The sequence below is a fragment of the Acipenser ruthenus genome, chromosome 7 (genome assembly GCF_902713425.1).
Source record: "Acipenser ruthenus chromosome 7, fAciRut3.2 maternal haplotype, whole genome shotgun sequence".
NCBI classification, from domain to species: Eukaryota; Metazoa; Chordata; class Actinopteri; order Acipenseriformes; family Acipenseridae; genus Acipenser; species Acipenser ruthenus.
Window position 1 is genome coordinate 46,192,623 of NC_081195.1, and position 12,526 is coordinate 46,205,148.

At 36.6% G+C, this 12,526-nt stretch overlaps 1 protein-coding gene across 2 annotated transcripts in view; it reads left to right on the forward strand.

Annotated features, from left to right (window-relative positions):
* LOC117415724 (dnaJ homolog subfamily C member 2-like) overlaps positions 1 to 12,526 on the forward strand; it is a 16,852-nt gene continuing 4,326 nt past the window's right edge. The window contains exons 1-10 of one of the 2 annotated variants that reach the window (XM_059027142.1): positions 1 to 104; positions 1,563 to 1,753; positions 2,143 to 2,218; positions 2,753 to 2,851; positions 3,029 to 3,170; positions 3,368 to 3,448; positions 7,087 to 7,152; positions 7,419 to 7,510; positions 8,370 to 8,491; positions 11,187 to 11,336. In XM_059027142.1, the coding sequence (XP_058883125.1) occupies positions 98 to 104; positions 1,563 to 1,753; positions 2,143 to 2,218; positions 2,753 to 2,851; positions 3,029 to 3,170; positions 3,368 to 3,448; positions 7,087 to 7,152; positions 7,419 to 7,510; positions 8,370 to 8,491; positions 11,187 to 11,336 (1,026 nt within the window). In that variant the 5' untranslated portion in view covers positions 1 to 97. Of the gene's footprint in view, positions 105 to 179; positions 610 to 1,562; positions 1,754 to 2,142; positions 2,219 to 2,752; positions 2,852 to 3,028; positions 3,171 to 3,367; positions 3,449 to 7,086; positions 7,153 to 7,418; positions 7,511 to 8,369; positions 8,492 to 11,186; positions 11,337 to 12,526 lie in introns of those variants that run through there. The other variant, XM_034026441.3, reaches the window with a different exon arrangement.

Genomic DNA, 12,526 nt, shown 5'->3' on the forward strand with positions numbered 1-12,526 from the left:
GTTAGGTTGTACGGTTTTTGATGCTTAAGGTTAGGGTTAGAGTTTAGGGTCAGGGTCAGGGTTAGGGTTGACTTCGTAGAGTTGCCGACCTCTGGAAATGAAAGGTAGGAGTGCTTGGCAAATGCCTTAATCATCTGATGCCCTCACCACACTCTTACGCTGCGGAAAATAGTGTCATAACCAACAGAGGTTAATTTTACTGTATATTAAACGATTGATTTCTATCAATGACATTTTTGTGTGTCTAAATCTATGAAAATGATTGTAGTACTACTATAAAAAAAATAGTTATCTCCCTTAGTTTTGTGCCACGACAAAAACGGGTGTATTGTTCAAAATCGGAACCAGAACTGAATATTCAAGTCCCTTTGTGTTGCCGTTGAGACGGTGGAGTGTGTAACACACTCGCATTGAACTGGAAGTCTGGAATTGAATGTGTCCATGTGGTGCACGGTGAGACCAGAGGGTTCAAACAATTCTAAATACAACTGAAACATTAAGTCTAGAAATACATGTTTGAATGATCATCTGCTGAAATCACCAAAGGACCGATAATGTTGAAAGAAGCACTTGAAGGGCAGGTTACAGCTGTTTGTAATGCCATTACAGGTAAGGAAGTAGTTTGCAGCTGAGAATATACTGCTGATTGAAGCTGTATTAATATGTTGGTAACCTGGGATGGCTGTGTCGTACAAAAGAACGGGGATACATACCTGGATTATCGTTGTCATTTGCTTTCAATTACGGTCAATCGGTCGGTTCTCCAAAAGTATACGTTATGTTTGAATTCCAAATGCGTGCCAAAAAGAATGCATGCAGCCGCATTTCATTTAATTATTTGTGCCGCATAAGAACAGAGCTTTAGTGTTTTGTACTAATTTATGTATAGAATTAAATTAAACATAAGTGGGAAATAACACAAGCCGCTTCTAGTATTTGCCTACATGCCGGTTGTATGAGGCAGTCGAAAGTTCTGAGAAACAGCAGTTGCGTTGGCCTATATATAAAAACGCAATAATAATAACAATAATAATAATAATAATAATAATAATAATACATATTTGGAAAACCATGTTGGCTGATGTATTTACACAGTAATATGATAATCGAAGAAGATATAATGAAGTGCGTTGTCTTGACTTTACATTGAGCTTTTTTTTTTTTTTTTAATCAGGTACAGCCACTTACAAAAAACAAAAACAAAAAAAAAACATGTTGTCTTTAATAACTGTGGCGCATTTAGATCACTTGATAGTACGACGACACTATTTGAACCGTAGGTTGAGAACATTGTGCCGAGTGCACGGTTTTGATTGTAACCGTCGGCCATTGAGCTTTTTCTTTCTGGTGTACTGTACTACACTACATTACATTACGTTATGAGGCAATGCCCATACCTCTGATAACTGGTTCCGCGGTATAAAGGGCTGCCTTATAAATGGTACGTTTAAACATCCTGGTAACTTGATGTATCTTGTTGTGATTGGTCGCAGTTTAGTGTTTTAAAAGACCTGCAGTTTTTGACTCTCCGTGGATTATAATGTGTATTGTTGCCTTTGCAGCTTCGGTGCAGTTTCAGGTGGAGCCGGTGGGAAGGTGGTTTGAAGCGTTCTTGAAAAGAAGGACCCGAACTGTTTCAGCCTCTTTCCGGGAGCTGGAGGAAGAGAAGGAGCTTTCTGAAGAATCTGAAGATGAAGATCTGCAGCTAGAGGAGTACCCCATGCTGCAAACATTAGACCCCAAAGACTGGAAGGTAACGCCAAGGCACCGAAGAACTTACTAATGTTTGATGCACTAGCTGGCATTTTTGTAAATGCATTTAATATGGCGAAGGTTAGAGCTGTAGTGATGTCATTTTGATGTTCATAGACTCCTTGGCTGTGGAGTTGGCATTCCACTGGAGTTGAAAATGATGAATATTTTAATAATCAGGCTGCTGGATGAAATTGTGGGGGTGAAAAATCATAATCATATGATTTATATACTACTTTTTTTATTAGTATTTTTCTTTACAATAGAAAGTTTGAGTAGTATATGACAATTGTATATGATGTTTAGTTATTTATGTGGGTTGTGTTAATGTATTATTCTGCATGATCAAGTTTAATTAAAAACACAGGTGATTTAACATTTGTTTTACAGAATCAGGATCACTATGCAGTGTTTGGTCTGGGTCATTTAAGGTACAAGGCAACACAAAAACAAATCAAAGCAGCTCGTAAGTACCATATTTATATTGTGGTTTGCGATTCACATATTAAACACTGCTACTTTTTTTAAGTGTTTATTTATACAGAAGATTTACCCATTGACACTAGGCCTCATTTATAAGGGGGTACTGTTAGACAATAAAACAAATACAAGCAACACAATAAATACATGTGTTAATTAAATACGGTATAAAGCAGACCTGGGTTCAATTACAATTGTAAATTGCAATTAATTGCAATTGCAATGTAATTGTGGTTGAACCTTGGCACGCCTGCATAATTGTATTTACCATATAATTGATGAATTACAGTTCAATTACACACCCTTCCAAGCTTAATCATTCAGTTCCATGTTGTGTTTTACATTGAGCGACCACTTCTAGTGATCCCATTTTTTAGAAAAAACGAAACTGTATTTATCTGATTACTGTGTGTAGCGATTTGTTACTTTTTAGTGTAATTATAATTGTAATTACTGCAGCATAATTGTAACTGTAATTGAACAAAATAGCATTGTAAAGTGTATTCTTCTGTATTTTCAGACAAAGCAATAGTTTTAAAACACCACCCTGACAAAAGGAAAGCAGCTGGAGAGAAGATAGTGGAAGGAGACAATGACTATTTCACCTGCATAACAAAAGGTGCAGTAACAAAAATACTGAATGTAAATCGGAAGGCAAGCACACCATAACATTTTTTTTTTAACTTGGTTAGAGATTAAAGGTGGTGTGGGTTAGCATGTGTCACTGCTCTTGTTATATGCACTGAAACCTACACCAAAGATACATAACCTAATATCTTTTCTTTTCATATCTCAGCCTATGAAATACTGTCAGATCCTGTGAAGCGGCGAGCATTTGACAGTGTAGATCCTACGTTTGACAATGCAGTACCTTCAAAAAGCGAAGGCAAAGAAAACTTCTTCAAGGTTTATGCACCTGTTTTTGAAAGGAATGCCAGGTGAGAATCCGATCTGGCTCAAAAAAGTGCTAGAATATAATAGTGTATTACAGTAATAAAGCTCAGGATTTCAGATGACTTTAAACCACATTCTGAGCCTTATAGGAGATCATGGTGTTGGAGGTTTTCTTCTATGGACTTGATTATTTATGTTCCCGAAGATTGGGGGTTTTACTAATCTATTTTTCATTAACAAGGTGGACAAACAAAAAACATGTTCCTAACCTGGGTGACATGAGTTCATCATTTGAAGAGGTTGATGCCTTTTATTCATTTTGGTAAGTGAATAATGTATTATTATTATTATTATTTATTTCTTAGCAGACGCCCTTATCCAGTGCGACTTACAATTGTTACAAGATATCACATTATTTTTACATACAATTACCCATTTATACAGTTGGTTTTTACTGGAGCAATCTAGGTAAAGTACCTTGCTCAAGGGTACAGCAGCAGTGTCCCCCACTAGGGATTGAACCCACAACCCTCAAGTCAAGAGTCCAGAGCCCTAACCACTACTCCACACTGCTGCCCGGTTGCCAACTTTTTTACAATACCTTTGAGCAGAAAATAACAATGTAATTATTTATCTTTGAAGGCATATGTTAACCCTTTCCAGCCCAGCGATGCCAATTGGAATCACTGTTTTAGGGGCTTAGATTTCAGTATTTATGCTCAAAATAAACATTTGTCAACATTGGTGGTATTAAAGGCAGCTATTGGTTAAAATCTGGACCAATGGTGAGGGATATTAGAGAAAAAGGGCTTGCATGGTCATGTAGTTTAGAGTGCATGAACTGAAGATTAGTAACTCCTATTCCAATTTTATTTCAATTCTTTGAGAAGTATTTTTATAAAATATATTTATTTTCCTGCAAACATGTTTGATAGATGTTTGTACCTAGTGTCAAAAAGTGTTTTATAACTTTCAAAATCATTTTGATTATTTTTATGAAGCATAAAAATGTGTGATGCCAAATGGAGTCAGTGGGCCTATAGCATGCACTCCTACTGCTGCATGCACTGCAGTGCACCATGTGATGTTTGTTTTTCCATAAATGTGATGCTTTAATTGGTAAAAGTCTACAGCAGCAGTGCTTTTTAGTTACAGTATTATGTATATTTTAGTATTCATATAGTGCTTTAAACAAAACACTTTACATAAATTATAAACCAGTACAAAACAGTTGTGATAATGAATGGATGTATTGCATGGGCCAGAGGCAGGGGCAATTGTTATGTTGAAATATAAATTCTGACAGCAGATATTTCCTGCACAACATTGTGTAGTTACTTCTGTTCTAAAGATGAGTTACATTCTATCATTTAGATGGCAGGGATACCAACAAGTGTGTTTTACAGGAAAGCACAGACCAAATACATAGTTGTACCTGCAGGAGACCAGGAATGGAAGGGTCAGCTGCCTCAACCACCTGAGGATGAAATGACACCTTACCAGTACTTCAGAACAATGTTTTCAGATAACATTTTTAACCAATCATCTGAGCAAACAAACCTTTATTCTATGCAGCAAAGCGGAACACCAACAGTTTCTTGGAATTCACATTTTGAGTGGGATAGTGAAGTTGTCGTCCTATCAGATGTATTGGAACAATGCATGCTGATTTAGTCCAATAGCTGATGTAATGTCTTGTAACCGTTTTGATAAGCTTCGAAATGCCATTCATCTCAATGACAACAGCAACATGCTCTCAAAACAGCAACCACAATATGACCCACTCTTCAAAGTGAGCCCCTTTCTTACATTGGTTCAGGAAAATCTAAAAGCAATTCCTGTTGAGGAGAACCACTCAATTGATGAACTTATCACCCCCTTCAAAGGCAGGAGTTCTCTGAAGCAGCACAATAAAAATAAAGCTCACAAATGGGGGATGAAGGTGTTTGTCCGTGCAGGAGCAAGTGGAATGGCATATGACTGTGAAGTTTATGTTGGTAAGGGGACCACCAAGACCAATGAGAATTCATCCCTTGGCATAAGTGGAGACATTGTCCTGAGACTCGTAGAAGATCTTCCATCTGACCAGAATGTAAAGATCTACTTTGACAACTGGTTTGCATCCTATGATCTTGTTGCTACCCTGAAAGAAATGGGATTCTGGTCTATAGGCACAATGAGATCAAACCGTGTACCTGGATGTCAGCTAGAGGAAGACAAGACCTTCCAAAAAAAAAAAAAGACAGGGGAAGCTTTGATTACCATACAGAAACCAACAAAAATGTCTCTGTTGGTAATTGGTTTGACAACTGAAATGTGTGCACCTGATCTCATCTTTCATTGGATGCACACCAGTTGAGTGTGAGGCGTTGGTCTTTTGCTAAAAGGCAGTATAGCCAGGTTCCACGACCAGCAACTGTGAAGACCTACAGTAAGCACATGGGAGGTGTCAACCTGCATGACATGCTTTTAGAGCTGGACGGGATTGACTTCAGGTCAAAGAGGTATTACTTGCGGATCTTCTTTCAAATTGTTGATGTGTGTAGTCAATGCGTGGCTTCTCTACTGATGCCATTGTGAGCAGCTGGGGGTTAATCACAACCCCCTACTGACTTTCCGATCTGATGTTGCACTACTTCAAGCTGGCAAGTCTCTGAAACGCAAAAGAGGCCGACCTTCCATGGATTCCATTGGAGGTGATGCACAGAGACGCAGGATTTCACGGACACCAGTGGATGACGTGAGACTCGATGGGATTGCTCATTGGCCCCAACATGTGGAGGAAAAGCAGAGGTGTAATCTCTGTATAAAAGCCTACTCTCACATCCAATGCAAAAAATGTGGATTGGCTTTGTGTCTCACAAAAGAGAGGAATTGCTTCAAAAACTTCCATACAAAATAAAACTACAATGACTTTAGTGATGAATTCTCATAATTGGTGTATGAAAAGTCAGAGATGTACAAAATTCATTATAGATGTAAAATGTTCCAGATTTTGTAGAAAATGTAGATACAGTATTCATTTTTGAGGAAAAGGTTTTAATTGTACAATGAAAATTATATCTTTGTTTATAGATTGAATTATATATCCATCTAACATATATCCATTTGTGGTCAAATCAAATGTTGTTTTCCAGATTTTATTAGCAAATGTAGATATAGTATTCATATTTGAGGAAAAACTGTTAATTGTTGTTTTGAACTACATTATACAGTCATGTTAATATCCATGACACTTCAAGTGCCTTTTGTTAGAAAAAAATAAGTTATTAAGTCACATAGAAAAATGTATGCACTTTTTCTTTTGTGGCCCAATGATGCCAAATGTACTCATGTTGAATTTTTTAAATTTAATATGCAGTTGTATAAATGTCCAAATTTGTAATATTTAAGGTATTTTAAAGTATTGTTAGGAATTACTTATTTTTTCTGATGTGTAGAAATAAATGTGGGCTGGAAATAACAATGTAATTATTTTTGAAGGCATATGTCCTTAAACTGAAATCTAGTAGTGTTAGCTTTTCAGAAATAGAGTTCATATGGATTCACCTTTTCTAATACTGTTTCTGCAAGTAAATCAAAGCAGGATAGCAAAGAATTGGTCTATATTATTTATTTCGACGTACAATTTACAAGATATCACATTATTTTTTTTACATACAATTACTATATTGTGGTGTTTCTTGTTTATGAGAAGCAAGTTTGTTTAAAGTTGATTTACAAGCCTGTAGGCTCAATTTACATCGGCTAATTTTTTTAGACGATTACAATTTTTTTTTTCTTTACCCCTACTAAATACATGAATAGAATAAAACTTGATTTAAAATAAATAAAAAATATAAAATAAAACATCAACCTCATGAAGTATACCAGCACTTTAGAATTAGAGTAACAGTGGTAAAATATTGTAGGTATGTTCTCTACATTGATCTATATAATTGATTTATTTTTTCAATTCAGGTACAACTTTGACTCTTGGAGAGAATTTTCTTACTTGGATGAAGAAGAAAAGGAAAAGGCAGAATGGTAAGTGATCCAGAGTTGGCATCACATACAGGCTTGTAAAGATCTGAACTTGTGGTATACCTCTGATTTTCCTCATACATTTTATAAAGCTTGGTGCTTAATATTGTATATAGTTAAGATGTAATGGAAGCTCAGGTATGTAATGTTTTTTGTTGTCCCCACCCACCCCCCCACCCCTTATTTAAATATTGGCATTAGAATTGTTTGTAAATGAAGACAGTCTGTGCTTTAAAATGTAATCATGTATTTATTTATTTTTGTTTTAGCCGGGATGAGAGGAGGTGGATTGAAAAACAAAACAGAGGGGCTCGAGCACAGAGAAAAAAAGAAGAAATGAATAGAATAAGGACATTAGTGGGTATGTTGTATTTGAATGAAAGCACATTCCAGAGTGAAATAGCAATAAAGAGATCTTTGTACTAGGGATGCACACTTGTAATCGGTCCGTGTAACTCTCATCAATTACATTTGTACGTCTCCCAAAATTGAAAAAATGAAAAATATGGTCTCTCTTTCATTACAATTTGAAAATTGAAATGTTGGTGAAAATCACCATAGCTTCATTCCTTTTATTTTCTCAGAAAAAAAAAAACTGGAACTTGGTTAAGTGATTTGAAATTACACCTTAATTTTTTGTTACTCCTGCTATAATAATGGAAAACCAAACAATAGTATAACTTTAAAAATACTTGCCATTTGTGTAATGAAAGGGTCACAATCTGGAGGTACCATTAAAGACTATAGGACCTATTATTGCACTTGATGGTGTTTGAAGGCCTATGGCCTCATTCCTCACAACACACCCAGGCATACGCAAGATAGGCCTATGTCTTGCCACACACCCTGTTGTGGGTCACTGCATACTTAACTAACTGTGCCTTACCTATTAACACTATTTTTCATTGAAATGTAATTGCTGCAGAATTGGACAAGTTATTTACAGAAAATACATTTCTCTTTGCAGGTTTTAGGAAATGTTACTGTAGGTTTGCGTGGGGACTAGTTATTATGTTGCCTTTTAATTGCTGTTTGGAAATAATGCATGCATTTTGCACACTCCATAATAGTGGGTGATATTTTAGAAACGCTAGTCCCGTGCTTCACATTTATTTTTACAAACAGGTGATCAAAGGGGATGAAATGAGCAAACATGGGTTCAGGGGGTTTATTAAGCCCTACTAAACTTCAAATGGTCCTGTCATTAATTTCTATTTTAGACACTGCTTACAGTTTTGATCCCCGGATAAAGAAGTTCAAAGATGACGAGAAAGCAAGAAAGGAGGCTGAGAAGAAAGCAAAAGTTGATGCAAAGCGGAAGGAACAAGAAGAAAAAGAGAGGGTATGATGGGGTTTAGAATTATAACATTGTTTCTCTCATTACTGACTTTACAATTCTTGGATCCTGCCTAGCTATAGGCATTTCTGTATATTTTAATAATCATATACACGTAATTTGCTAAACGATTACACCTTATAGCGTGCCACTGGCTAAAAATAATGTTTACATAATACCAAAATTAAAGTAATACGAAAAGTACAGAATCGTGGTACTATTTGAAAAAAATAAAATCGGTGTATATCCAGTAAACACCGGAAAAACACTGGAAATGGTTACTCAATTCACATTGGCTTGACCCCTTTCCCCGTGAAACTAATAAATAAAATACCTACAAAAAACTTTCCCAGTGCAGCTGGGCAATGTCCCTCCTTCCTGACTTGTATCTCATATTGATTTGTTCTGAATACTTGAATTACTGAGTGGTTGCAAATTCCAAATTTTTTATTGGAGGATTGTAACACGCTCACGAGATTTAAAGCTATATTACAGTAATAGGGAGTATTCCCACGCTGGTGGAATTTAAAAAAAGAATTGCAAATTGTGGCGAAATGTAAAAAAAAATGCCTTAACACGCAAAAACCCCAGAATATGCCTGTGACCATAAGGATTTCGTTGTGGAAGACAGCAATTGACAACAATTGAAGTGTGCAAGTACTGTCGAGTTACTATACATATTGTGACAGAAAAAAACTGAAAGTAACCGAAAACAATTTCATACAGTATATAAAAAGAGAAAGCCTGAAAAATAAAAATAGAAAATAAAGAAATTATTTAACTCAGATAGCCAAATAAGCACAGAAAAATGAAATTTAATAAACAGTAACACTGGAGGAGTTTCCATGCATGTTGTTGTTGTTGTTGTTGTTGTTGTTGTTGTTGTTTTTTTTTTTTTTAGCTTGAGAAATGTCTTGTGTAAAATGCTTTTTTTGGGTTTCCATTCGCTCAGTTTATTTTACTCGAGTAAACTGGGCTTTTCACCCGACGTCATGCAAATGAAGGGGAAAGGTGGAGGTTGATATGTAAATTAGCTAGGCGTAAAGTACTCGTGCTGTTTTTGAAGATTACTAGTGAAATTTTGTGAAAATGTGGTTTCCATGTGCAGAGAACTGGTACACAAGTGAATCTAAGCTGCTGTAATAAAGCAATATACCTTGTGCCTGGTTGGTTAATAATGTGTTTTACTGCTCTTACCCAAATTGTTTTTTAAATGTCATTGGCGGGGTGACATGTCATTAGTATCGCATCCGGTCTCCTCAGCTCACCGTGCACCAGCGACCCCTGTAGTCTGGCCCGGCGCCTGCGGACTTGCCTGCAAGCTGCCCAGAGCTGTGTTGTCCTCCGACACTGTAGCTCTGAGGTGGCTGCATGGTGGGTCTACAGTGTGAAAAAAAAGCGGTCGGCTGACGGCACACGCTTCGGAGGACAGCGTGTGCTCGTCATCACTGCTCCCAAGTCAGCGCGGGCATGGTAGCGGTGAGCTGAGCCTAAAAATAATTGGCTATTCTAAAGTGGGAGAAAATGATAAAAAAAAATTTAAAAAAAAACAAAAAAAAAAAACCTTGGGAATTCAATTAGTTTAGCGTCACTTTGTTTAATTGTGTTACATTATTTTCAAATGATGACTGGAGATCGCTTTTCAGAGCAAGACAGGTCGCGTAGCACAGTGCAGTGAGTACATGATTACACTGTGACTTGTGTAAACTATGTTGAACTCGAAGAAGGAGGAGTCTCCTGTGGTTCCTCAGGCTGCTGTTACAAAAAGTTGGCGTGTTAACATTGCAGGTGCCTCGCCTTGTAATAAGTGATTTCATTCATTTTCATTGCATGTAGAAATGAAAAACAGCGATTTTTAATTTTGTTTTAGGAATAAAAACATTGACTCATATTTTAAATTATCTATTTAACATTTAATCATAATGTGATGTGATTTCATTCTTTCTTTTCATTAAGAAACCAAGTGTGACTAAGGTTGTCTCAACTGTTTAATTCGGACAACTGCTTATTCAGGATATTTTTCCTTCATCCCGATTAAAGCGGTGCCGACCTGTATTTCTTTTGTGCAGTGCTACCCCATTATAATGCAGGTGTCAGGGTCCATAATTAGGAGACTGTGTTATTTGTCTTTCACCTTATAACAAATATTGGCATTTTTATTCATGAATTGATTTACATTGCCCACAAGCCAAATTAATATTGTAGCGTACAGTGGAAAATGAAGGAAGGAGATGCACACAATTTGCTTGAATCCACGGTTTATTGAGACGATTATTCCCGGCCCGTTGGCCTGGTCCACACCAAAAACAACAAATTCACACCGCAGCTTGTCTTACTAGGTTCTGCCCGCACTGATGCGGGAACTCCCTATATGCCTCCCTGTTGATGTTCCTGCAGAAACCAAGCGAATAAAGTAGTCTAATTCATTGTCTTTAGCGCAGCACTTTTTTTTTCCTAGAGCAGCCCTCTTTTGGAGTCAATCTTATCAGAAAACCTTTTGCAAGATGCATTATATGAATTAGTAATTTTCTAATTGATTACTTGAATAAACGTTTACATGTGCCCATCCCTGATCCTGCCAAGCACTAATTTGATGTAGAAGTAGTGTATGTTTTTTTGTAATGTAACAAAAGCCTTGTATTAAGGATCAAAGAAATCACTTTTCTGCTTCACTTGGTAAAATGTTCATTCATGTTTCCAGGCTAGACAGGCTGAGCTTGAAGCCGCTCGCCTGGCCAAGGAGAAGGAAGAGGAGGAAGCCAAACAGGTGGCCATGCAGGCCAAGAAAGAGAAAGAAATTCAGAAGAAAGCCAGCAAAAAAGAGAGGCAAAAACTTAGGACAACATGCAAGGTAGACTTTCAGTGCTTTTGTTTTAATGACAGCAGCTACACTCAGAAATGCATGTTACTTATGCCACCACCTGTTTTAGTACATGGAAAAGCATTTTCCAGACTGATTTAACATGAAAAAAAAAAACATCTTCTAGCTATCCTTTCAGTATAACTAAACATCACATGGTTTTCTTTTTTTCTTTAACAAGAAAATGCTGAGCTGTGTACTGTTGAAACGATCTCAAGGGGGCAGACAGTAAAACTGCAACCACAAGTTGTGCAACAAATAGATTCTGACTGGTATTAAAACTAAACAAAGGTGCAGGGCTTGAAATGAACTTTTCCGTGACACTAGCCACCAGGTTATAGTGTTACACTCTCTGACTGAGGATCTGCTAACCGTTAATTGTTTTGCAAGTTTTAAAAAAAAGTGTCAGTTCAAGATAAATGTGATTCCAGTCATAGTAAATTCCAACGTTCACCATTAATACCAAATAAGAGTTTAGTTTATTTAACGTGGTTGAATTATGGTTTCCTATCAGTAATTGAGAGGTTTGTAGCACATAAAATAATAACAGAATGCATTGGACTGGGGCACTTTGTAATACAATGTGTTTAAAATAGCAGTCACTGTGTTAAATTTAAACTTCACCGGATAGAATAAAATTGAATTGTATTAACACAGAATACAATTCCATGTTTTCTTCTTTTGTAGAAGGGACGCTATTGTATTTTTAAATTTTAGTGGGACGAACTCAATGTTGATAGGCATAGTATAAGTGTGTTGAATGTATCAAATTATGAGCATTGTATACAACACAAATGTTATAACAATCCAATACTAACTCACACATCCAGACAACATCTGAGAAAGGTCTCTCTCTCTCTGACACTCCAACTTCCAGAGACTTGTTTCTGACACACATTGATTTTTTTTTCTCTCTTGTGAATACAACCGGCATTCCAAGCAGTACATGTTCTGGTTGGTATTGTCGAAAATGAGCATTTCACGAGGTTGTCCGTTGTGATCAATTCTCAATTTTTCAATGAACTTGCAAACCCTTTTATTTATTTTTTTCTCCGGTTTTCGATACAGGTGCACTCCACTTATAACAGATCCTGTTTAAAATGTAGTTTTCCTGTTCCACAGGTAGGTATTTTGCGCAAATAAGGTACACCCGGGACAGTAAATGACAGTCAGAGGCATTT